This window comes from Hyperoodon ampullatus (assembly GCF_949752795.1).
Source record: "Hyperoodon ampullatus genome assembly, chromosome: 5".
NCBI lineage: Eukaryota > Metazoa > Chordata > Mammalia > Artiodactyla > Ziphiidae > Hyperoodon > Hyperoodon ampullatus.
This window is the reverse complement of record NC_136918.1, coordinates 5,237,140-5,264,098: the sequence shown is the minus strand read 5'-3', so window position 1 is coordinate 5,264,098 and position 26,959 is coordinate 5,237,140. Positions and strand designations below refer to the sequence as shown.

At 49.2% G+C, this 26,959-nt stretch overlaps 1 protein-coding gene across 4 annotated transcripts in view; it reads left to right on the top strand.

Annotated features, from left to right (window-relative positions):
• DZIP1L (DAZ interacting zinc finger protein 1 like) overlaps nt 1-13,975 on the top strand; it is a gene marked incomplete at both ends in the record, with an annotated part of 34,372 nt that extends 20,397 nt beyond the window's left edge. Inside the window, 8 exons of one of the 4 annotated variants that reach the window (XM_079705574.1) lie at nt 251-281; nt 1,390-1,443; nt 4,452-4,585; nt 6,723-6,918; nt 10,219-10,435; nt 10,856-11,052; nt 12,093-12,232; nt 13,814-13,975. In XM_079705574.1, coding sequence (XP_079561700.1) covers nt 251-281; nt 1,390-1,443; nt 4,452-4,585; nt 6,723-6,918; nt 10,219-10,435; nt 10,856-11,052; nt 12,093-12,232; nt 13,814-13,975 — 1,131 coding nt within the window. Of the gene's footprint in view, nt 1-250; nt 282-1,389; nt 1,444-4,451; nt 4,586-6,722; nt 6,919-10,218; nt 10,436-10,852; nt 11,053-12,092; nt 12,233-13,813 lie in introns of all 4 variants that reach the window. The other 3 variants (XM_079705575.1, XM_079705573.1, XM_079705572.1) reach the window with 3 other exon arrangements.
• Nucleotides 13,976-26,959: the final 12,984 nt, after the last annotated feature.

Here is a 26,959-nt window from a genome sequence, read left to right as displayed (position 1 = left end):
ACCACAGTCCCTCTCTGAAGAGGGGCATTGTCTCATCACCAAGGGACAGTGGAGCATGGTGCCGTCTCGGTTGCTTCTGGTCACCCTTGGTGCCATTGAGGGGCTGGGGCAGCGTATGCTGAGCTCCCTCCCGGTCCCAGTGGTTGGCATGGAAACACTGGCCGTCCCTTCCTCACAGAACTAGGCAGAGCCGCCGCTCACAGCAGAGCCCCCTGCTGGCTGTAACCTGCTCTGTTCCACACCTTTGCAGATCCAGACCATGTCTCTCAGGAAGGCGGAGGGTAAGTCTGTACGGGGAGACTTGTAACAATCGTGGCTATCGTCCTGACCTCTCCTGTCTCTTGTCCCCCACCAGTCAATGTATAGGACGAGGCTGGTGGCAGCAGCTCAGGGACCTGTAGCGTCAGCCTCTCTGGCTGGGTGGGGAAGGGTGAGAAGACGTCGGTTTCTGGGACAGACAGGGCTCCAGCCCCGGTTTGTGCTGAAGGCGTTCCATGCAGCTGGCAGGGTTTCTTGCCTGGCCTGCTCTTCTCTGTAGGACGGTGGAGACGTGCGGTGGGAGCGGGGAGTGAGGATCTTGGGGGCAGTGACGGATGGGGCGGGCGGGGCTCCTGAACAGGCTCTTTCCAATTCACTGTGCCTGTGACTCAGTTCCATCCAGCTTTACCTTGTTTCCAGCGTGTAGCGAGTTGACCCCAAATCTCCGCGAATCTGTGTGAATGTGGCCTGTCTGGAGGGTGCGCCCTCCTCCCCTTGGGTACTCCGGCGTGCTGGTGTGCGTGCTTGTGTGTGTCTGACGGACACAGGCGCTGGCGTCTAAAGGGCGCCAGCAAGCTACAGGGCACCGCTCCTGCTTCTGAAACCTGGCCCTCCTAGTCCACCCCGCCTCCCCTGCCCTATGCCTGCCTGTCCTTGCAGACCCACGCATCTCCCCCGTCCCCTGCCTCGAGGATACACATTTCTTTCCCAGCCTCGCAACCAGTTCAGAGAGGCACTATTCCTATGGCCTTGATCTCCTGGGTGCTGGGGTGTGTGCCATTCATAGGAGCTGTGTGCCATGCACTTCAAATCCATTGTCCCCATGATTTAACGTGGGGCGGGGACTATTGTCCTCACTTTCTGGATGAGGAGCCTGAGGCTTAGAGAAGTGCAAGGACTTACCGTGTCGTGTGCAGCCAGGTGGGGGGCAGAGCTGGAACGTGGACTCTGATCTTCCTGCCTCCGGGGTCCATGGTTGTGACCGCTGCTCCATCCTGCCTCTCTCTGCTAGAGAACCGACTCGAGGGCTTGCTGTGTCTGGCCAGCACTCACACGCTGTCCCGTGCTTTCCTCTAAGGCGGGGATGGGGTCCAAGGCATTGGAGACACTAACTTCTCCTGCTCTCCTCAGGGATCCGCGAGGGCCCGAAGGCTGTGGACACAGAGAAGGACTCTTCCGAGGAAGGTGAGGCTCGGGGGCTGCCCTCTTCATTGTTTAGTTTGTCCCTACTTAACTGGATCTGGCTACCTGAGGCTGGGGCAAGGGAACTAAGGACATGAAATAAATACTTCTTAAGCCCTTTGTGCTTGCCAGGCACATTACACGCAGGTACTAACGTGCAGCCTGCTGATTCACCCAGGCTCAGAGAGGGTCAGTGACTTTCCCAGAGTCTCAGAGCCAGCAGGTGGTGGAGTCAGGATTTGGCGTGGTGTCTGCTGCATAGCCTGTCCCTGGTGTCTGCCCCACTGCTTGCCTGGTACTACCTGGAGCAGTTGGATGCAACGCAGCCAACTCCCTGCATTGGCTTAACATGACCTTCGCGGTTTTATTCTGCACGGCGAGCGTGCTGCAGACAGATCACACAGGACCTGACTGATGTGCAGGAATCCTCCTCGGCGCCCTCTGCAGAGCCCTGGGTACCTGCTGCTTTTACTTACTCCGTTTGCCGAGCTCTCGACCAGATGTTTCCAGGGAATGCAAAGGAAAAGTGAAAAAAATAGACTCTCCTGAGAGGGTCAGGAAGAAGGAGCTCCCAGGAAAGATCACAGAGCTCACAGCCAACCTGCTGACCAGGGCTGCCTGCCCAGCCAGGCTGTGATGTGACAATCCCAGAGCGACCCAACAGGTGCACCCAGGAAAGGGTTTTATTGGTGTCACCTAAGAGTTCATCGTGGGGTGTTTTGTTTTTTAATGTAATAGTTTATTTTTGAGACAGTAATCCATGCTATTGACAAAAAAAAAAAAAAAAAAAAGGAAGGAAGGAAGGGAGAAGGAAAGAAAAGCAAAAGGCTGCACAGTGAGAAGTAGGTCTCCCTCCTGCCGGGCCATCCAGTCTCCGCCCAGAGATTCCATTGTTAATGGTCTGTCACGCATCTTTCCAGAGTTACTTGGTGCAAACACAGGCCCATAGATGTATGCATTCTTTTCCTTTTTCCTAAACGGGAGCACAGTCTACCTATTTTTCTGTGGTTATTGCTTAACAACGTATCTGGGAAGTCATTTCCAATCCCTTTATGTAGAGCTGCTGCATTAATTTTTCAGGACTTCGCAGTATTCCACTGGATGGATGAACCTAAATGTACCTAATCAGTCCTCCGCTACCTCCCTCCCCACCCAGTGCGTTGAACCTTGGGATAGAGTAGCAAAAGTTAGAGTTACATGTAACCTTGAGGAACACAAGGTCCACAGTGGGGATGAACCAGATCCTCCAAGGGGGGGCATCGAGTTCGAGGAGGAGGAGGCTGAGGAGGGCGAGTTAGGGAGACCTCGCCCCACCCCCTCCACGCCCCACCCTGTTGCAGGCAGGACCCAGGCCTTTGTCAGGCTGTGCTGTGCCTCTTCACTCGCTCGTTTACTTCTCCTAGTCCCAGACCAGCAGAGCAGCATCCCTTGGGAACGTATTAGAAATGCAAGATTTTCAAATTCTCGGCGTCATGCCACACAGACTGAATCAGAACTTCTGGGGCAGGGCCCAGCCATCTCTGTCTGCACCCACCCTCCAGGGCGTTCTGGGGCTTGCTCTAGTTTGAAGACCGCTGCGGGGCCCGCGGCTCTCTGCAACTGGCTGCACACTAAGAATCTCCCAGGCTGCTGGCAGCTCTCTGGAGGACCATGCCAGTCCCCTACTACCTAAATCACAACACGCGGTGAGGGGCGTCCCAGGCATCAGTACTTAAAGCTCCACAGGTGATTTCAACATGCAGCCAAAATTGGGGCTCATGCCCTGTGCAAACTTTATGGAAGAGCGTCAACCTTGAGGGGCAGTGGGGGGCTTGTTAAAACACAGATTGCTGGGATCTTCCACCAGAATTTTTGGTTCAGTAGGTTGGACTGGGATCTGAGAATCTGCGTTTCTAATAAGTGACAGGTGGTGCCGATGCCGTGGCTCACACTTTGAGAACCACTGCTCTAGAACAGCTGGTTCTCAGGCATGGCTGCTGTTAGGTCTGGGGAGTTTCACAAATAGATCTTAAGGCCTGGGGCCCACCCTCCGAGATTCTGATATAATTAGCTTGGGATGGAGCCCAGGTGATTCAGATAGGCAGCCAGGCTTAAGGCCATTGCCTTGACTGTGAGCTCCTTGAGGGTTTTCTTTAGTGTCCTCAGCACTGGCCTGTTCAAGCTCCGTATTGTCAGTAAACGTCTACTCAGTGAATCAAAAGGCTGGTCCATCTGTAACCACAGTGGCCCCCGGCATTGGACCTGAAGAGCACTTCTGGGAGGCCTTCCCTGACTCACCGGGGATGGCCCCTTTGTAGCAGTTATCACATTTTATTGTAATTGCCTATTTTGTTACCCGCTGGGTCGGTATTTCTCAAGGTGCAGTCTGTGGCTCACCTCCATCAGAATCATCTGGGCAAGTTAAAATGCAGATTCCAAGGCCCTTCCCCAGACCTATGGCATCAGACTCTCTGGAGGATGGGGCCAGGGAATGTGCACTTTAAACCCAGGCAATTCTGATGTATACAGTTGGAGGGAGAACGCCTGATTTAGGCAGTAAACCCAAGGGGAACAGGGAGCTATCTGTCCACCATATGTATATGTATACATACATCATGCATGTAAGCCAAATCATTATGTTGTAAACTTAAACTTATACAGTGCTGTATGTCAATTATATCTCAATAAAACTGGGGTGGGGGCGTGAGGTGTGAAGACCAGAGCCCAGGGAACAAACTGCTGTCAGGACTCAAGTGTGAGTCAAAAGCCTGAAATCTCTCAGTTAACCTGGGACAGGACTGAGCCAGATCTTGGAGGTCCAGACCGGCAGGGGATGAGGATCCTGAAGGTGGGTAGAGGGTCTGCAGCAGTGGTTCCCAGGAGGAGAAGGACCCGGGGATGGACACTCAGGGGGGATTGGTGGCCCTGGGTGCACAGGCTGGAGACCAGGATCCCCGGCTGAGTGCGGTGTGGCTTTGGGAGTAGAGGTTTCGGGCACCCAGGCTGACCTTGGTGGTTGTCTTGTGCTGCAGAGCTGGAGGACTCCCACAGTGGACGGCAGAAGGTGCTGGCACCTCTCAGTCGAAACCCCACCTTGCTGAAGCAGTTCAGGCCAGTCCTGGAGGACACCCTGGAGGAGAAGCTGGAAAGTCTGGGGATAAAGCGAGTGAGTTCCAGGGCCTCTGTGGCAGGGCCAGTACCTACCGTTTAGACACAGGGCATTCTTAAACCGACAAAGGGTCGACTGTTCTTTACATTGTAAGCTTATTCGTCTTATTTGTTCCAGTGGGGCACCTTTGGTATCCAGGAATATAAACCTGCACAGCTGGCACTGTGGTCTCTTCTGTTTCCTCCAATGGCTTCCTGAGATGTCACCCTGTGTCCTGACTTCTCCGTGCTCTGCACTCATTGGCTACTTTCTTCTGCGTCTCTATTTTATTGTCATTGTTCACATATTCAACAAATATTTATTGAGCACCTTTGTGCTAAGTAGTGTACTAGATGCTGAGACTACAGTGATGAATTAGACAGAACTGACAATTTTTTTCATCGAGTTTACAAATGGTAGGGAACTCAGGTATTAAACAATGATTGTCCAGAAATTTAATAACTTACCATTGTGAGAAATACTCTGCAAGAGAGGTATCGGATGCTATAGGAATGAATAATAAGGGGATGTGCCTTAGCCTGAAGGTCCAGGTGTGAAGGTGGACAATATGTGGATATTACTTTGACAGATTACTCCTCTCCAACTGGATAGAGTCTCAGTGGAACTATCAAACAAGATGTTCCATCTTCTCCTGGACAAAGGGACTATATGTGCCCCAAAGGACTGTGTCTCTGTTTCTGACAGAGGTAATTTAATTGGCTCAGTGTGGCCTTTGGAGGGGCCCCTGGGGTGAAGTGTCCATGATTGGTGGCACACATGGCCATGCCCACTCAGCAGGTGGCTGTGGGTGGAGCAGGCTCTGAACACTCTGGTACAAATTAGCATTTGAACACCATTGTCCCTACATGCCCGTGTTCAACCAGAGTATGCATATTATCATGAAAGGCATTATTTTTGGCTGCATTGGGTCTTCATCGCTGTACGCGGGCTTTCTCTAGCTGTAGTGCACAGGCTTCTCATTGCGGTGGCCTCTCTTGTTGCGGAGCACGGGCTCTAGGCACACGGGATTCAGTAGTTGTGGCACGTGGGCTCATTAGTTGTGGCTCGCGGGCTCAGCGGTTGTGGCTCACGGGCTCTAGAGTGCAGGCTCAGTAGCTGCGGTGCATGAGCTTATTAGTTGTTCCGCAGCACGTGGGACCTTCCCAGACCAGGGCTCAAACCCGTGTCCCCTGCATTGGCAGGTGGATTCTCAACCACTGTGCTGCCGGGAAAGCCCAGTGACATCTATTATTAAAAAACACACCTTGTTATCAAAGCAGCTGAGCATCATATCGTTGAGAATACTATGTGTATAGAGTAAAATAAGAAAAAAAAAATAGACACCTAGGTTTAATTTAGCAAGGATGCCCCTAATCACTGACTGTTTTCAACTACTGCTCAATCTAACTCTGGCCTTATGTTCAGACTTAATTAAACCATTTCTTTCTAACCTTAAATGATTTCTCATGGGCTCTAGGTGGATGTCAGAAGCCCAAGCAAGTTCCAGTAGGTTTTGGAAGGGTGCCTGGCTTTGTTGTTTTTTTTTTTTTTTCCGCGGTATGCGGGCCTCTCACTGTCGTGGCCTCTCCCGTTGCGGAGCACAGGCTCTGGACACGCAGGCTCAGCGGCCATGGCTCACGGGCCCAGCCGCTCCACGGCATGTGGGATCTTCCCGGACCGGGGCACGAACCCGCGCCCCCTGCATCGGCAGGCAGACTCTCAACCACTGCGCCACCAGGGAAGCCCCTGGCTTTGTTTTTTTGCAGTTGATGTTTTCAAATCTTGTTAGCCATGGAGGGCAATGTGTCCAGCATAACGATAGTGCCTGGGGTACAAAAAGGAGCAAGCCATGGTCTCCCCACTGTAGGATTCGGTCGGGTGGGGGAGAGGCATGTCCCACCTAAGCCTGTATGCTTAATGTCGATGGACCGGTGCGTAGCCCCTTTGCACCATCCTGCTGTGTGTGCTTTGCTGGGGCCCCCAGGTCCTAGCCCACCTTGCTTTCAGCAGCCTGCTCGCCCTGCTCTAATGCTCAGCTCCTTTCCCAGAGGCACCGGCACTGATCCCAGTGACTCCCAGGCCAGCAGCAGCTTTGAGAGGCTTAGGGCAGGAGAAGGGTAGCCCCTCTCCAGAAGGAACCTCTGTGGTCTTCCAGGATGCAAAGGGAATCCCTGCTCGCACCCTCCGACACCTGGAGTCCCTCCTGCGAGCCCAGCGGGAGCAGAAGGCCGGGAGGTTTTCTGAATTCCTGAGTCTGAGGGAGAAGCTCATCAAGGAAGCCAGCAGCAGAGTGAAGGAGGAGAGACAGTGGAACAGGGACCCGGTGTCCCAGCCAGACGGCGAGGCTCCAGGTGAGCTGGCGAGTGGGCTTGCCCGGGGCTGTGACCTGTGAGGGTGCAGGCTTGTTTGCGTAGAAGGGGGTGCGTAATCCCCCCGTCCACACCCAGGGCTTTGCTCTGAAGGGCCAGACGACAGGGTCCTCCCAGGTGGCTGAGTCCAAAAGTCTTTTGCTGGAAAAACAGAGTCTGTGGATGGGGTGGGGTGGGCACCAGCATCCCTCAGGGAAGCAGAGGAGAGCCAGGACCAGAGCTGCGCTCAGCCCTGAGCTGGCCCTGCTGCGACGCGCCGCCCCCTTCAGCAGCTTAGCTCTGCACTGTTTTACTTGCTTGGACCACAAGTTGAGCTTTGCCGCAACAGAGAGCAGCCCATTCTCTTTGTGGCTCTATAAACCAGGCCTGTCAGCACAGAGGCTGCAGGTGGAGGCAAGGATCCGTCAAATGAATACTCGGCTCTGGGGCAGTGGTTGGGCCACTTTGGCAGGCGGACAAGTCCTCAGAACTCAGATGTCCCCTGGGCCGGGTCCAGCTGCTGCTTTGTCCCTGGAATTTGTGATAAGGAAAGGCCCTGTGGGTCTAGTGGAGGACTGAAGGATGTGGGTGAGGACCCTCCGCGCTCTGTTCTCAGGGCACGCGGGGAGCAAGGGAACTGTGTTCTTTGGCTCAGGAGCCCCCATCTCTAGATTCAGATCCACAGGCCGGGTGATGCCCCAGCTCCTTTCGGCCATGGACGTGTGCAGCCAGAGGAACGTCGCTTCTGCTGTCTCCTTGTGTCCAGGCAGGCCCCAACCTGAGCTCTGTATGCAAAGGAAGTTTCCAGAGCGTGGTCCACACATCTCTGGGGGCTGTGAGGGTTGATTTTAGTTGGTACGTGAATCAGTAATTTCAAGATTTAATCTTTATTTTTCTTCATGTACATTGGAGAAATATTACTAACGTAGCAATCCCGAGAGCTCATGGAAATTATTACTTGCATAAGTATGAAGTGGGTACTTTATGTTTAAAAGTGGTGTCATTTTATATAAAAATGTTAAATAGGGAACAGGACAGTTGCTTTGAGAATATGGTGAAAATTGTGTCGATGATCTGGGTAACTCTGTCGTATTTGGCTTAAACTTCTGGCCTTAAAAGCTCTAAGGAGGGCCTCCCTGGTGGCGCAGTGGTTGAGAGTCCGCCTGCCGATGCAGGGGATACGGGTTCGTGCCCCGGTCTGGGAGGATCCCATATGCCGCGGAGCGGCTGGGCCCGTGAGCCATGGCTGCTGAGCCTGCGCATCCGGAGCCTGTGCTCCGCAACGGGAGAGGCCACAACAGTGAGAGGCCCGCATACCACAAAAAAAAAAAAAAAAAAAAAAAAAAAAAAAAAAAAAGCTCTAAGGAAAGGATAGTTTTTAGTCTTGTACAGAAGTCTCAGAGTGGAGGGTATTTGTCCTGGTCGCTCACCTGCCTTTCACACAACCCTCTGCCTCAAATGCGCATTCATTCCTAATTTGTTTAATTGAGTGCGGTATTTACTGAGGTTGACCCGGCCCGGGGCCTGCTTCCTCAGCTGGAAACCAGCCAGGACTAGGTGATGTGACAGGGCCAAGCACAGGCTGGGGCAGCTCGGAGGAGAGGGGACGGGCCCCGAGGGAGGGTGAATGGAAGCCCCTCTGAGTCCTGGTTTCCAAAAGAGGAGAAAGTTTTCTTGCTCTTCAAGGTGCTCCCCTGCTGGGTCCCCGAGCCTGGAGTGGGAACCTCCCCTGGCGCCCGCCTTCTGTCTCCGCTTCCCTGGCCTCGGGTCCTGCCTTCTCCAGGGCCCGTCACTGACCTGTGAGGTGAACACTGTTCTCTCGGCATTTCGTGGGCCTCCTTCCAGCTCTGCCCCCACGTGTTCTCTTTCTAGGCCCCATGAGTGCTGTACGAAAGCTCACCTCCCGTCTCTGCTCAGAGCATGCCTCTTTTTTTTTTTTTTTTTTAATCATTTTGGTTTTTAGATGTTGGGGGTAGGAGTTTATTAATTAATTAATTTATTTTTGCTGTGTTGGGTCTTCGTTTCTGTGCGAGGGCTTTCTCTAGTTGTGGCGAGCGGGGGCCACTCCTCATCGCGGTGCGCGGGCCTCTCACTGTCGTGGCCTCTCTTGTTGTGGAGCACAAGCTCCGGACGCGCAGGCTCAGTAGTTGTGGCTCACGGGCCTAGTTGCTCCGCGGCATGTGGGATCTTCCCAGGCCAGGGCTCGAACCCGTGTCCCCTGCATTAGCAGGCAGATTCTCAACCACTGCACCACCAGGGAAGCCCCAGAGCATGGCTCTTTTGTTTTGGGGCAAAGCTGCGGGGTGCAGCCAAGGCAGAGGCAAGAGCCCTAGATTTGGGGCGACTGACCACCTGGGTTTGCATCTGCCGCTGACTTCCACGGAATCGTGGGTCTTGAGCAAGTGTTCCTGAATCCCTGGAAGCCTGTCTGGGGCTAAATGGATGTTGGATGTAAAGTGCTTAGCTTGGTCTGTGCATAGTAACGGTAGCTGTTGTTATTTTCCCTCAGCACGTTCACCCTCCGGTCAGTTTACTCTTTCCTAGAAACCCCACTTCTGTGTAAATGCGTTCTCCCAGAGCTGTGCATTTTGAATCGTCTTTTCGAACTTCGAACTACAGTAAGAAATGCATTTTATGTTGTGGCTCAGTCCACACGTGTAAGAGTTTGATGAAACAGTACTTACTCGGACTCCCTGTGATGCACTTTCTCTCCTCTTCTCTTCCCATAAGAAAACTGCCAATCCTGCATTACTGCCCGCCCCTTGTGATTGGCGAACTGGAGGGGCTGTATCGAATTGCCTGCCTTAAGCACTCCTGCACAAGCTGAGTTCTGGGAGGCGGGTGTGTGGATCTCGATGGCCCAGGTGGTCCACCGGCGCCCTCTGGTGGCAGCAGAGCCTTCCTGCAGGGCTGTCTGCACTCCAGCGGCAGCCGCTTGGGTTGGGTAGAGAGGGGAGTAGGTGGCCTTGGCGAGGCCAGCTTCTAGGATTGTGTCGGGGGAGCTGCAGACACGTTGGACCCTCTTCAGATCTGCTGCCTCCCGCGGGTCTCCCGAAACGATGCCATGACCCTGGAACACCAGCTGCTCTCTTGGTCTCTGATGAAACCGTGGGTCCCGGCCCCAGTCTGGCCAGCGGCAGGACACTTAGGGTGGGGGAAGTTACTAAATCCGCTCTGATTATTACGGGACTCTGCACAGAGTGACTTGCCCATTTCCCGTGTGTGGAGCCTCTTTCTGCATCCTCTCGGGCTCGAGGGCCCAGATGGGTATGCTCTGAAACTCACTCTTACCTGTGTTTCTAGTCAAAAGCCAGCAGAGCACACAGGTCACCAAAGACGCCCAGCCAAAGGCCAGGACCCTGCACGTGGCACAGTCATCCAAGCCGGCAGAGTCCCCCGTGTCACCTCTTCAGAGCCGTGGCAGCCACGGCCCGGGCCTGGCTCAGGGGCCGACCCCTACGCCTGGCTCCAGAGCGCCTGGACCCTCCAGCACCCCGCCTTCCCTGGGGCCCGGGCTGAGGTGAGCCGGGCTCTGCACTCTCCCCGGGTCTGTGGTGTGGCTCCTGCCCTGTCCTGGGCCCCCCACAGGCTTCTGCAGAGAGGGGAGGGGCGGAGGCCGAAGCGAACAGGCAGGGCCTCAGGTGCGGTCCAGCCCCAGCTCCCATGAGGAGACCGGGGTCCTTTACTCCCAGCCAGGACACAGCTACCCTCCCCTGTCCCCAAGCCTCGGTTGCCACGCTGGAGGGGCTGGGTCTTCATCTGCTCATGGAGGAGCTGGTGTGGCTGCCACTCTCCAGGTGACTCCTGGCTGGCGTCTGGGCCCAGGAAGGGAGCAGCGCTGGCTCTGGGCAAAGCAAACAAGCTTTGCAGGTGGTGAAGGGTGGCGCTGAACGTCTTCCTTCTGGCCCACACGGCGCCCGTTTCTTCTTTTCCTCAGCAGTACGTCCCCGTTCAGTTCTGAAGAGGACTCGGAGGCAGATGCCGGCTCTCATGCGTCCCTCCAGCCCCCGAGAGTTCCTTCGAGGATGGGGCCCCGGGCGCAGGATGACTGGGCCTGGTCTGACACCGAGACCTCGGAGGGGAGCGCCCAGACGCCTGGCAAGAGCTCAGGTGGGCTGGCTTCCTCAGGAGAGGAAGGTTTTCTTATAAAAATGTTAAGAGGCTTGTAGCTTCTGGCTTCAGTTGCATTTTCTAGCCAAAGAGGAAAGGATGTGGAACTTTTGTCTTTCCAAAGTCAGTAGGTGGAAGCGCTGGGGTGTAAGCCCAGCTCTATCTGCCAGGTCCACAGTGTCCATGGATCCTGCACTACTTCATCTTGTCCACAGTGTGTTCCAAGCCTGCCAATCCATCGACCACCAGAACCAGATCTCTGGAGAAGTACTGACCACCTGCCAGGCGAGACGATAGGGTGTCAACATCTAGGAACCGGGAATCTGGAGTCCTCGGACACGTTTCAGCCTCTGTCCCTTGCTCCCTGCGTGTGCTTGTGTGAAGGGTTTCGGTTCCTTTGTTGTAAAATGAGGTTTCCGGACAAGATGGGTAATGAGGCGCGAGATACACATTAGGCCCTTAACAATCAGTTTTTGAATGAATCAATGAGCCGAGGGCTGTTGTAGCTCCGGACCTCTGTTCAGGCCCCAGCTGTTTGAATCCCGGAAGTCCGTGGCTAGCTCCCTGCTTCTTGGCCAGTCCTGAGGTCTGGACATCCACCTTGCTCTCCCACGTCACCAGAGTCCATTGATCACGTAGTCACTGCTTAGCCCCCTCTTGCGTGGAGTCCACAGAAAGCGTGTCTGGCCCGCAGCCCTCCTGTGCAAATTTATATTGATGACATTTCTTCATTTCTCTGCGAAGGTGTTGGAGGAGGAACTGCACGTTAGTCTTGCAGTTCATGTACCAACTGAGCAGGGATTCCTCCCGGCCTCCCGTTGAGAGGGAAGAGCAGCTTCCTAAGCCTGTGTGCCCAGCCATGTCCTTAAGTGCACGGCACACTTACAGGATGTTCCAAGCACACGCTGGCCTGGGCCTCTCGCTCTTTGCCCCTCTTTTACTGTTTTTGCCTTTCCTTCTTCCTCTTGACCCTTTTCCACGCTCCCTTTATCCACACCAGAGCCTGGATGTGACCCATAAGGATGATGCATTCAGACTCCGGGCTTTTCCCCCTGGTTGCCTTCCAGGTACACTGGTGCGGTCGATGGTCAGACATCATGAGAAGCAGCTGGAGGCTTCGGCCAAGAAACCTGCTGGAGAGGTCAGTCTGTTCTCCAAGCCCAATGCCGGGCCACAGAGGGCTGCTGTGCCAGGAGGGAAGCCCCAGGTAGGCTGTAGGACCTTGGAGACTGCCCTGCAATTCCCTACAGAGCCAGCTCTGAGTTTGGGGGCCTGGGGTGGGGGCTGAGGGAGGGTCCAGCGAGCATCACCCTGGGCCCTGGTGTGACACTGCGGATGACCTCACTGTCCCCTCTGCCCTTGCACAGGTAGAGGGATGGCCACTTTCCAATGCTTGTTGTTTCATTATACGAAAAACCGCTCAGTGGGTTGTGTCTCCGGGCCACTTACGCTCCCACTTCCTGCCTCTGATAGAGCCTGGACCCAGTTCTGTGTCTGGCTTCCTGCAGTAGCTGCTCTCTTCCAGTTCCGCCTCATCTCACAGCCAACCCCTCCTGCTTCCTTCAGGCCCCAAGGACCCCAGCGCAAGGCTGTGTGCAGAGCAGATTGCTTCACAGGGTGGGGTGTTGGAGTAGCATCACACAGCACATCAGAGTGGGCCACAACACACAATGGGGATATTTAGACTAAATATTCAAGGCCATGCCTCATCACTAAGAATGTCTTGATGGCCTTGCCTCTCTCAGACTCCAGCTGCCATCAGATTTAGAACTCAGATGCCCAGCCTCCCAGACCATTCCCGTCAGGACGTTCTCTTTGCTGCCCGCCCCCCATCAGGGAGCAACTTCCATATTCCTGTTGCTGTCTTAGGCAGAAACATTTCGAGCTCTTGTACTTTACACTCCTTTCTCAATCAAGAAGATGCATCCTGGGATGCTATTGCCCTAAAATTCAGAAAGAGTGGGCCATCCCTTTTTGGTTCTCCCTAGCATACTCCCCCAACCCCAAATACCTACCTTGTACTACATAATACATTTGGTTTATTATGCAGCCCATGTGTGTTTGCGAGTAACGAGTCTAAAGGATTTAAAAAGTATTCATCCCTTTTCCCATGTTGTGAAAGAACACCCACAGCCCTAAGCAGTTTGAGGCGCTGCTCAGAGCCTGCTTGCTGCCCGGGCCCTGCTGGTTTCTGATTGGTTGGCCTTAGGTTCCAGGCAAATGGCCTGGGCACTGAGAGCTCTGGGGCGGTGACCGTGGCTCTGGTTCCAGGACAGCCTGGGACCTTGGCCCACTCTGGGCTCCTCAGTTGGCCCCAGCCCAGACCCTTTCCAGGCCGAAAGATTACTGGCACTTCGAGTTGCCCTCATGCTCCTATGGTCAGAGTGTTTCCCAGCCCCTAGACAAGAAGTCTGTGGCAGGTGGGGTGGGCATGTTAGCCCCTGGTGCATCAGCTCAGGAATTTGGAGAAGCTGAGGCTCTAGGCTTCCAGATCCATCACTGTGGGCAGTTAAAAAATCTGGACAAAGTTTAAATTACAACAAGAGCAACCTGCTCTGCCACCGGCCTCTCCAAGGAGCTTGCCTTGGTGTGGCCAGTGGAATCTCAGGGGTGTTTGCATTGCTGTGACCCCAGGTCTCTGAAGCAGGTCCTCAGGGAAGTGAGAAGGCAGGAGGAGAAGCATCCCCCTCCTGCTTTCTTCCAAATCCGCATTTTGTCCCCATGTCCGTCCTGCACGTCCATCCTCCCTTGTCAGATGCATCTTCTTCTCCCCCTCCCCTCCCTGCAGCTTTCTGAAGATGAGAGTGACTTGGAGATCTCTTCCCTGGAAGATCTCCCCCAGGACCTGAACCAGAGAGAGAAACCAAAGCCCTTGTCTCGCTCGAAGCTCCCAGAGAAGATTGGTGCCAGCTCCTGGAGCCCTGGTCAGCCCCGGGTCCCCGGCTGGTGATCCCACCCCAGAGCCTGGCGGCCAGAGGACCAGCCTTGTCGCCCAGCTGGGTGGGGCTGGCTCACGGTCCACCCCCACAGCTGGGGCTGCTGGGCCTCTTGTCTTCCCCAGTAACCGAGAGGTCTTCTCCCCTGGAGAAAGGCAGAGCAGAAGATGGATATGGTCTCTCCCGCCCCCTGTGAGGGGCCCTGGCAGCGCCCCTGGGTCCCAGGGCCTGAGAAAGGGTTGTAACAGGACCTCAGAGCAGCATCCTTCCTCCACCTCCACGTTCACTCCAGACTGAAAGGAAACACCCGGTCTCTAGTCCAGAGCGTTTTGTAAACCTGCAGAAACACTGTAGAGATGGGTCTTTTATGGGGTCCTTTTGGGGACTTAGGCCTGAGTCAGTCATTCACTGGTTGACCCAAAGCCATTTGCTGAGGTCCTCCAGCCTCTCACTGCTGAGCTGGGGTAGAGGCAGAGATGGGGGTGAAAAGTACAGGGTCATAATCTGTTGAGAGTTTAGGATGCTATGGGAGCGCAGACAGAGCCTCCAAGTGCAGCCTGGGGTGACCTTGGAGAGCTTCCCAGAGCTGCTGTCTGGCAGGGCCTGCTCGTGGGTGGGAGGGAAGGAGGGCCTCATATCCCCAAAGAACCACAAATTAAAATTTTGATATTATTTCTAAAATTGGGTTACGTATATAACTACCGTATTTTTTTTAATTTGAAAAGCATTAATTTATTATATGTAAACCTTTAAATACAGCACAATGTTTCTCAGTCTCTGGTATTTCTTCCTATTTTTGGTGCTTTAGCAGGGGCTGGAGCCATCTGTACCCCAACTGTGTCAGTTTACGACCTTTGGGGTGCAGTTGCCAAAATGGAGATAGGATCGCAGTTGGTTTGCTGGGGAGTCACACCGGCGGAGGAAGCCGGATCGGGCAGGGAGAGCGCTCACGTGCAATGCAGGTCTGACCCCTGTGGGAGAAGAGAGAGTGGGAGGCAGGAGTGGGGAGGGGGAGCCCCAGACCGCCTGCGGCTGACATCTCCACCAGCCCCGTGGGAGCTCCAGAGCAGGCAATGCCCACCAGGGAGTCCCCACTGGGCAGGAATGGCCAGGACCTCGTGCCCCCAGCCAGCTTGGCTGTTGGCTGGAGTGCCCAGGCGAGTGAGACCTAGTTGGACAGCCATTGTCTTCCCTAAAGGGAAACCCAGCCGTGCACCTCCAGGCCTCACGGATAGAGGGAATAGCGTGATGAACCCACGTTCCCAACACCCAGCTCCAGCCGTTATCAGCTCAGCTCGTGGCCAGTCTTGCCTCACTATCTCTCCCCACGACCTCGGGTCTGTCCCTCCCCCTAGCCCTCCATCCAGGCTTCTTTTGACCTCTGGGTGGTCCTGATACCTGGGCTAAGCCCTGAAGTTCTAGCAGGAGGAACCAGGGGAAATGAGGAAAGGCACTGCAGAGGGCACAGGGGATCTGGGGGCACCATGGTGCCAGCCTGTTCAGTGAGGCCAGAGCCTAGCTTATGAAGGGCCTTACGTGGGCCTCGGGTCAGCCCACGCCTTAGCTCCTGGGGAGTGAGTTCCCTTTGTGGATCTCATACCTTTGAACAGCTGAGAAGGTGTGCAACCAGGATCTTGGTGGCAAGTGAGGAGGGGAAGGGACCGTGAGTGGGGAGTGGTGGGGGCAGTTCATCCCTCTCTCAGAGTTCTGCCGACAACGTTATGCTTTCTTATTCACAGGCTTTGGGCAAGGAAGGTGTAAAAAGGTGCTTGTGGGGTCCCTCGCCACATGCTGGTTTCCCGTAGCTCTGAGTGCACTACCGTTGCCGGTCCCCACATCACAGTGCGCTCTGGGACCTCTGCTTTTCGGTCTCAGGGTTGTCTCTGGTGGGAGGTTGCACAGGCTACTTGCAGGTAACAGCCTGCAAATGCTGGAGAGCTGTCTCTACCAGGGCAGCCCACACCCAAGGTGGAGTGGGAGTTGGTGAGTAATTGCTCCAGCCTTCCCATGCTTTGGTGGGACAGTTCTGAGGTTAATTCTGCAGTTTCTCAAAGTCCCCAGGGGGAGTGAATCCCAGGCTCCTGCAACAGTTACAAATTTTTTTGTGTGTGTGTGGTACGCGGGCCTCTCACTGTTGTGGCCTCTCCCGTTGCGGAGCACAGGCTCCGGACGCGCAGGCTCAGTGGCCATGGCTCACGGGCCCAGCCGCTCCGCGGCATGTGGGATCTTCCCGGACCGGGGCACGAACCCGTGTCCCCTGCATCAGCAGGCAGACTCTCAACCACTGCGCCACCAGGGAAGCCCAACAGTTACAATTTATTAACACACCCTTTATTGGCCTTTCTCCCTCTGGTTTCATTTTTCTCACCCTCTCGCTTCCGCTTCTTGGGAGCACCTCTGAAATAAATAAAACCTGTACCCAAGTCCTTGCCTCAGGTTCCGCTTTCAGGGGGACCCAAGTGAAATAGATGTGAGTACCCATGTGTTTTGCATGTGCTTACACATGCTAGTGATAATCACCTGTACAGAATGACTCTGTTCCTGAATGTACATTATTAAGTTCTGTGTCCCCAAACGTGTTTCTCTATCTGCTCTGGAGACTCACATATTAGTTTTGCATTTCTATGCTGTTTACCCCTCCCTACTTTCAAATACATTAAAATTTTGGGGGGGCAAGATTTATAAGAACTTTGGAACATATGTGTATTAGGGTTCTCCAGAGAAACAGAAGCAATAGGATATAGATATAGGTTCAGATATAGATATATGAAGAGGAAATTTATTACAGGAATTGCTTCATGCAGTTATAGAGGCCGAGAAGTCCCATGATCTGGTGTCTGCAGGCTGGAGAACCAGGAAAGCTTCTCAGTCCTGGAGTGTGAAGGCCTGAGAACCAGGAGTTGCAAGTCTCAAGGGCAGGAGAAGATGGACGTCCCAGCTCAAGAAGAGAGAGCTAAGTCGTGCTTTATCCTTCCTCTGCCTTTTCATTCTATTTGGGCTCTCAATGGATTGGATGATGCCCAGCCAGGCTGGTGAGGGTGGATTTTCTTTGCTCGGTCTACTGATTCAAATGCTAATCTCTTCTGGAAGCACCCTGAGAGACGCACCCAAAAATAAAAATTTCCCAGCTATCTGGGCATCCCTTAGCCTAGTCAAGTTGACCCTGACATAAAATTAACCATCACAATATGTAACATAGTAAATTACTTAAAAATTATCCAAGCAGTAAGATTGATGTAGAAAAATTAGAAAACACAGATAATCAAAAAAGAAAAATAAATTTGAATAACCTCCAAACCCAGAGTCAACTACTAGGTATGCATGCACTGATTAAAAACATACATATGTCTCCTTCCTAGAGTTCAACTATATTTATTCTTCTCTAACTTGATTTTCCTTCTTGAAAATAGATTATAAATGTCCTTACATCAATACGCATGTATCAACATAATTATATTTAATGGCCACATAGTATCACAAGGTAAAGATTACAAAAATTTATTTAGCCAGGCATTTCTACTTTGGGCCTTTGATAAATCATGGAATGATAAACAGATGTGTATATACATCTTAGTGTGCTTAATAAAGATTTCCTTAGGATAAGGACTTAGAAGTGAGGTTGCTGGACCAACATCGTAATGAAAGCCAGCACTATATGCCAGGCACTGGTCCAAGTTTCTTACGAATATTCACTGACTGAGGACTTGCCTGGCGGTCCAGTGGTTAAGACTCTGAGCTTCCACTGTAGGGGGCACGGGTTCCATCCCTGGTCGGGGAACTAAGATCCTGCATGCTGTGTGGTGCGGCCACACACACACACACAAAATTCACTGATTGAACCTGACAGTAACTCTTTGAGGAGGTGCTGCTATTACAGTCATTTTAGGACTAGGAGGTGAGACACAGAGCAGTTAAACTTGCTTTGAGTCCTGTCTCCAGTAAACGGTATGACTGGGATCTGACCTGGCCAGCTGACTCTGGAGCCCTGGCTCCTCACCATGTATTTCTTTTTCATATATATTTTTACTTTTCTATTTCTCTTCTCTTTTAATCTTTTTAAGTTTTTTGTTTTAAATTAATTAATTAATTTTTGGCTGCGTTGGGTCTTCGTTGGTGAGCGCAGGCTTTCTCTAGCTGCGGTGAGTGGGGGCTACTCTTTGTTGTGGTGCACGGGCTTCTCATTGCGGTGGCTTCTCTTGTTGTGGAGCACGGACTCTAGGCACGAGGGCTTCAGTAGTTGTGGCCCATGGGCTCAGTAGCTGTGGCTCGTGGGCTCTAGAGCGCAGGCTCAGTAGTTGTGACACACGGCCTTAGTTGCTCCACGGCATGTGGGATCTTCCCGGACCAGGGCTCGAACCCGTGTCCCCTGCATTGGCAGGTGGATTCTTAACCACTGCACCACCAGGGAAGTCCCTCACCATGTATTTAGCGGGATTTTCATTACATAAACACTCTCCAGAAAACCCGAGCCACTGAGTCTAGTGTTTGGGGTGCTCCTTTTCGCATTCCCTTGCCACCAGGGGGTATCATTCATCTCTAAATGTTTGGACAGTGTGATAGATGAAAAACGAAACCTCACCTTTTAAAAATTTACATTTTTTAGTTTTCTTCTAAGACAGGATTTCTTTTTTCATTTTCCTATCAATTATTTCTATTTCTTCTTTTATAAATTGCCCGATTATATTCTTAGTGCTTTTTTTTGATCAGTTGATGTAATTAACTTTCCTTGTTGTTTTTTTCTTTATCTTAAAAAAAATATTTATTTATTTATTTGTTTGTTTGTTTATTTTGGCTGTGCCGGGTCTTTGTTGCGGCACACGGGACCTTTTTAGTTGTGACATGCAGGCTTCTTAGTTGCGGCATGCAAACTCTTAGTTGTGGCATGCATGTGGGATCTAGTTCCCCGACCAGGGATCAAACCCAGGGACCCTGCATTGGGAGCATGGAGTCTTACCCACTGGACTACCAGGGAATTCCCTCTTTATCTTTTTATTATGGAAAATTTCAAGCATATATAAAAATAGAATGTATAATGGCCTTGATGTCCTCATGGCTCAGCTTTAACAATTATCAACACGTGAAGACTCTTATTTCCTGCAAACCTCTTGCCAACCTCCTCCTGAATAATCATATTATATCTAAAGATATTTCCATATGTATCTCTAAAGTATATTTCCTTTTCAAAATAACCACTTTACCACCACCACTAAAACAAAACTCAGTAATATCTTCTAAACGTCATCCAGTCTGTTGTGTTCACATGTCCTCTCTTTCCCTGTACAGGTTTATGTCTCTTTTAATCCATAGATTTCATTTCCACTTTCCCCTTCCTTCCTTCCCTCCCTCCCTCCTTTTCTCCCTCACAATCTTTATTATTTTTTTTGTTGCTAAAGAAATTTGGTTATTTGCCTTGGAGAATTCCCCTGGTCTCAATTTTGCTGACTGCATTACTGTGATGGTGTTTAATGAATTCCTCTTTCCCCTGAACTATCTGTAAATTGTAGTTAGATCTAAATACTTGATCAGGTTCAACTTTTTTGATTTTTTGATTCTTTTTTGACAAAACACTTCGTAGGTGGCACTGTGCACTTCCAGCAACAGGCACATAACATCTGGTTCCCTCTTTTTATGGTGTTGATGATGGCATTGATGATATATTGAGGATCATTACCTAAATCCATCTATTGATGAGGAATTTCCAAAATTATGATAATCTATCATTCCTTTGGCATTTACTAGCTGGGACGCTTCTGTAAGGAGAAATTCCCCAAATAGAACTGTCTGGTTGCCTTAAGATACAGTTTATATAGGTAAGGAAGCTAAGGGTTTGATTCTTTCCCCTTTCAAAATAATGAGATGGTTTCCTTCTATACTCCATGTGAACCATATGAACTCATACATTTAAATATATTTGATCTGTTGAAATTGATTGTGGTTGAAGCACCCATCGTCTTTCGCCAATGGGTGCTTCTTCCTGTTGGTTCCTGGGTCCTTTTGAATGACCTTAGCAGTCTGATAGCTTCCTTGCTATCTGTTATGAAAGAAGATCCAGGCTCATAGCATACATTTCCTGCCTCAGACCTGAAATTAGTAATTTCTCTAGGGAAATCCTGGTTTCTTTTAGAGGAAGATGATATTTACAGACACAATCTGGGTGCCGTGGGGTCCTGATTACCACTGGTATTATCATTACTTCTAAGTGCTTTCAGTGGACAGAGACAGGAAATACAAGTAAGAAAATGTATTATAAGTTCCTACTGATATTTCCCATTCAAATTCAGGACTACAGGATTTTTACTTTATTTCATTGATTTAGTATCTATTTGTATCTCTTTTCTTCCACTTGGCTCTGAACAGCACAATCTCAGTCTTAGAATAGCAACACCAACTTTATTGTCCACAATATGAATATTAAAAAGTTTAAAATTTATTACTGTTATATTTTGGAGTTTTGGGGTCCTGAGGGTGTATCTCACTAGGGATGCCCAGTCAAATTACTATGTTTTAAAATCACTTCCAATAGTTTCTCTCTGTGGTTATGCTACTGAATGGCTGTATAATTTGGTTTGCTTCTTCATTTTACTTTTGAGTTTTAGAGATAGCATTTTTATTATTTAAGTTGCTTCATATTGCTTTTATATATACATATTGCTAATATATAAAATGTAAATATATTAAAATTATATATATTATTATATAAATAAGACTTTATATATATTGAAAATATTAATCCATTGTCATACTGCTATTTTTTGTCTTTTAATTTTGTTTATAGGTTCCTTCCCACAGAGAGATTTTTAAGTTTTTATATGTCTAACTGAGGTTTTCCTTTATAATGTCTGCCTTTGGTGGTTGTCAGCGTTAGAAAGGCTTTTTTCATGCCAATATTCATACATTTTCATCTATATTTTCTTTTACTTCTATTAACAAATTTAAAATTTGAATACTTAATATATCTGGAATTTGTGGGGGGAGGGTGTTAGCTGTGAGTTAGGGATGGTACTTATTTTTCTCCAAACAGTTAGCTAGTGGTCTCACCATCATTATTTGACAATTTATCCTTTCTTCACTTTAAAAAATATCAGATGTAAATTATCTGATGTTATCCCCTTTATCAGATGTAAATTATTGTATGTGCTTGGATCTGTTTCTGGACTTTTTATTTATTCCATTAATCTGATGGTTCTGGCACTGGAATCTCACTGTTCTTAATCATTAAAATTTATCATCCAGCAGGATGCAAATACCCTAATTATTTTTATCTCTCAGAATTTTATTATTGGTTATATTTCAAAGTTGAAATTATATCAGATTCTTATGAAGGCATCCAGATTCCCATCTATGAATAAACAAATAAATATGGAAGGCCCCCACGTGCACCTTCATGAACCCTAATTGCAACTCTTATTTGAAGTTGGGTCTTGTCAGAGCTCTAACTTGGTCCTTAATTGGGTGTCTTTTGAATACTTGTAAGTAGAGTGTCCCGTTTCTCACAAATCCTCCTGGATCTCACAATTCTTCCTGGATTCCCATCAGGCTGGTTCTTTGTAGGGTGGGAACGTAATCCCTGGTAGTGTGGGGTGGCAGTGTGCTGAAGGCTCACTTAACAAAATGTTTTTCAGGTGATTCGAGCTTAACAGCTTTTATTTTGCCGATAAGAACATAACAGAAAGAAAGTATGCAACAGTTAACACACTAGCACCTTTATTTTATAAAAGATTTTTAATACCAGATGAATAAGACTGAGTTAATCTTAGACTAGAAGACCTAACTTCCCAAGAATAAGCCCCTCACAATGACACGCACCCCTCATTTTTTCATTCACTTCAAAACGAGATGGACAAATGAAGACCTGATTATGGACCAGCTCTGGTCCCTAGCCTAGCACTCGAGAACTGCAGTTTGTATCTGTGGACCATATATTACATGATTGCATGATTCAATAGGGAAAAGAAAATGTAATGAGTTGTATCTTCTGAGATAACTTCAATAATGAGCTTAACTTATGCATGTAGGGATGATAATGATTGGAAGTTTATAATAGGTTGATGGCTACAACCTGAAAAAGGTTTTTACCACCTAAAAATCTGAACCCACAATTTAGGAAGTAGAAGATACTTTGATCTCATGACTGGAATCTGATAGTGTTGTGAAACTGAGATACACACAAGACCACTTTCAATTTTGGAAAATCTAAGGTGAAATGACATAATAAGTTGATTTACACACTGTTATCAATTCTAAGTTTATAGGGAATTGAAGTAAAGCAAACTCTAAAGTCAACAAAACCTAAGCTGTGATTCTACACTTTTTTCTCTTCCTTGTGTGTGTCCCCTGCCAGTTTCTGAGGGGAGCTACTGAGATCCTCCAAGTCCTCTCTAAGAGGAAGCGATGTGGAAAGAATCATTCACACCTGCATGGCCTATTCTATGTCTGTTCTCATGCCTGTCTCATTTACATACCTGTCTCCCTGGAGGTAACAGTGCAGGTTCCATGTTAGAATAATAGACAGAAGAAGACAGAACTGCCAGGCACTAACATTTGCTAAGTTCTTTAGGGAGGAGGACATGTCGCTGATCCTTGTATCACCTGTTTCTACAGAGAGCAGACACTCCCCATCTGATAAGCCTAACTGGGCCAATTCTAAGTCAGTTATTGTGCCAGGAGTATCTTCATAGCATATGAAGACACACCTGATGACAAGACAAGAGAGAAGAACCAACATAAGCAAGGAAAGAAACATATTCCCAAGGGATAGAGAGGACTCAGGATAAAGGTCTGAGGGGGGTGAATGGGAGGACCTGAACCGAGATGAGGTAATGAGCTGAATTGTTGCTGCAGTAGCTGATCAGTGTTAGGCTCTTGTAGAAATGGAGATGTGTTCCATACTCAACAGAGCCCATCAGCATCATGGATCAAATAAATGGATGGTCTGAAGGAGTAGATAGCTGCCCTCTGCTCACTGATTCCATGATGTGACCACAGTCAGAGATCTTACAGGGGAGAACTTGGGCCCAACAGCTGATCACTAAGGGTCCATTGAGCCCCAAGATTCTAGAGCCTTTTCTTTGCCTTGGTTCAGCACAATAGTTATTCAGAGAAAGTGCTTTGAATTCCTGACCAGAAGTGGTATGTTGGCTTAGAAGCTGCTACTGCTTGTTTTATTTTGTGCAGGGTCAGCCCACGGGTGCCTATCGCACAGTGGCACTGTGGGCCAGAGTGGATGGCTCATGAGGACTTTTCAATGACATGTGGACCTTTCCGCAAGAGATAACCAGGGCTCTTCCAGCCTGCACCACCACTCAGGACAGGTGGGCAGGACTTGGCAAACTGTCTTATTCAGCCAGGCAACTCTCCTATCATTAAAAAAACAAAACTCAAGAACCTTTGAAGAGAGGTATAGAACAGGGACTTGTCCTGCTTTCTGGTTTACCCTTGTGTTGCCAAGGCCTAGCAGAGAGTCTTGCACCAAAAAGGCAATCAACAAATACCAATGGGTTTCCACAACCTGTGTTCTCAAGGAGACTCACTGTCAGGAAGTTTCCCCGTCCTGGAAGTATCCAACACACAGGGCAACCCCACACGGAAAAGTCCTTATGACCTTTTTGCTTCCTCAGTTGCTGTATTGTCTCTCATTCTGTTTATAGATACATCTAACTGATTTGCTTATACCTGCGGCATCCCAGGCCTCATTCCATCAATCTGTTAGATATACCCAGTCATAACTAAATCTCAGCCTCGGCTGACATGCCTTTGAGTTGCCCTTGAACTGTCTGTCCCCTACTCTTCAATATTCCAGCACATATGCATACCACTATCACCACCACCATCTCCACCATCACCACCACCTCCACCATCACCGCCACCACCACCACCACTGCCACCACCAATGCCATCGCCACCGCCACCGCCACCACCACCGCCGCCACTGCCATCACCACCACCACTGCCATCACCACCACCATCTCCTCCGCCATCACCATCACCACCACCTCCTCCATCATCATGACCACCACCACCATGACCACCACCACCACCACCACCATCACTACCACCTCTTCAACCATCACCACCACCGCCGCTATCATCACCACCACTATCATCACCACCTCCACAACCACCACCATTGTATATTTATCGATGTAACTCTGGGGATTGTCACTCATTTGTGAACACATGTTCTATTGTAGACAGAGTGGAAAGAGCCTGAAGAAGGGAGCTAGGAGCACTGATTCAAATCCTGACAGCCACAGACCTGTTTTGTGACCTTGGGAAAGTCACGTAACATTTTGTTTTCTCACCTGTGAAGTGAGAAGTTTGGCAGAGCCGATCTTCAAGACTTACAGTATTGTATAATCCCATGAATGCCTTAGGCTTTAGAAATTAACTTTTACCTTTAAAAAGGTTAGTCAATTTACTAATTATAACCTGAAAGTCCTTTTGATATTTAAAAAATCCTCTTGCTTTCTCTTTGTTCTTTGAAAATTTAGAGCTGCCTCATTTCATAATGCCTGAAGCCTATATTTATAATCGGCATCTATTTCATGGTTCTGAGCCGTTCTTCACGTAATTGTCTTTTTTTTTTTTTGGCTTTGGAATTAGTTCTTTTGTGGTTAATGTATAGCAGAAACAAAATGACTTTTAAAAAAGCCCTTTCGGAAATATGGGGTTCACAACTGTATTACTAGGGGCACACAGCACTGAGAGAGAACTAGGTCTCAGAAGGGTAAGCAGCCCCATTCTGGGGAGAGAGAGAAAGGAGCAGCCGGGGCCAGAGGCTGGTGGTGTGCCCGAAATTTGCGGTGGTGTAGACAGTGGTTTGAGGGTGGCCTGGAATAAGCCAGAAAATGGTAGTCTGGACTCCGGAGGGGAAGGGAAGACTATGTCCAGTGAGACCGGCAGGGGGCGACAGAGCACAGAACACCGGGAGGGTGAGAGCTGAGGGTGGGTCAGGCGGAGGCTCTGCGTTTATGTGGGGCATTCCAGACACTCCAGGAAAGAACGGCCCTTACCTGGGACCCACAGATGGGTAGATTTAGGTACATTTGGGTTTCACATGTAAATTCTGAGAGAGCTGAAAAGTTTAGGGAGGGTACTGCAGCAAAGCATGGGACTTCCTATTAGTCAAGGGCATAGGGGTTTGGAGCATCAATATTTGGAGTGTGGCTGTGTACAAATGATCACATGATTTCTACTCAACGGCTGCTGCAGGCTAGGTGGCAAATATACTTTTTTTGTCTGTTTTTACAAATTTATTTTATTTGTTTATTTTTGGCTCTGTTGGGTCTTTGTTGCCTCTTGCAGGCTTTCTTTAGTTGTGGCGAGCTGGGGCTACTCTTCGTTGCAGTGCACGGGCTTCTCATTGCGGTGGCTTCTCTTGTTGTGGAGCACGGGCTCTAGGCACGTGGGCTTCAGTAGTTGTGTCATGCGGTCTCAGTAGTTGTGGCTCGCGGGCTCTAGAGTGCAGGCTCAGTAGTTGTGCACGGGCTTAGTTGCTCCGCGGCATGTGGGATCTTCCTGGACCAGGGCTCGAACCCGTGTCCCCTGCATTGGCAGGCAGATTCTTAACCACTGCACCACCAGGGAAGCCCTATACTTGGTTTTAATACTCCCTGAACGTGTATATATTTCTCATTCTAGATGTGGATTCAGGCATTCTCAATACATTCTTTAGTCACATAGGTGGTTGAAAGTTTCCCTGTAGAAGGGGTTTAAGGGTGATTATCTGATTTGGGGAGGCCAAGGCATTAGAGTTGGTGAAAATGGAAAATAAAAAGATTTCATTCTCATTCTTAAATGATAGAATACTTAGGTGTAGAGAAGTAGATAATTGTTTTCCATCATTACATTAAAAGATGTGATTCCACCGTGTTCTAGAAAATCTATTATCACTCCAAATGCCATTGCTTTGTAGTCAATCTGTCTTTTTTCTTGATTTAAGTTTAAGATGTTCTGTTTATTGCTGCAGTTCTACATTTTCATCACTGTGTTTGTAAGTTTGGATTCATTTGTTTTTTTCTATCTTTATTAAGATACAGTATGATTTTAAGGAGGATTTATATCTTTAAAAAACTTTAAAAATTACAGTATTCTAAACATAAAGATAATTAACTGGACTTTACAGAAACTGATCTAGGATTTTTCTTCTGCCTATGGTTGGCTAGTTCCTTCCACAAACAAATAATAGCAGCTGACACCGATGGAGCACTTATTGTACAATAAGTACCTTGATGAGAGTTACTGTTATTCCCCCATTTTACAAAATGGAGTACTGAGGCTCAGATAGGTTCAAGGTCACATGAATATACGTGGTAGAGGGAGAGTTTGAACGTAGGGCAATTTGCTTTAGCAACTACTGTTCTTGCTATACTTCCTCTTGATATTAGCCTCAAGTTTTCAAACCTTTAGTGGGGTTATTTTTCTTTTTTAAAATTTATTTTTATGCCATTTGGGGAGGCTCTTAGGGGACGAATAGATACTAGTTGAAGGGGACAAAAGTCTCCACTCATGACCAGGTTCTCCTGTCCTCAGGTTTGAACGCACTTTTTCCCAAGCATGTTTCTGCCCGGCTCTTTCCCACAAACCTTCCTCCTCTACCTTAGAAAGACGCACTCCTGCTCAGGGAATCTGTAGGGTGTACAGGGCCCTGAGCAAATATTTTTCATAAAGCTGTCTATGAAAACTATTTGATTAAGACAAAGAAATTGCAGTTAATTTAAATTTTAAATTAATTTTAAAGAATTTAAAATCCGTGGTCATGGGCTCATGTGACATAGAGATTTATTGTTGGCAATATAGAAAAATAGGGGGAGAAGAGGTACTTATGGATTTGTTTATTGTCCACTTGGTGCCTGTGAAGACTCTCTGTAGTGTTCTGGCACCATCTCATCCTGTTCAGGTCCAGGAAACATTCTTCACGTTCTTTATTGTCAAATGCACCATTCCTGGCTAATTTCATACTCCTCGTTATGAGGAGAAGGTAGCAATGCTGTTATTGC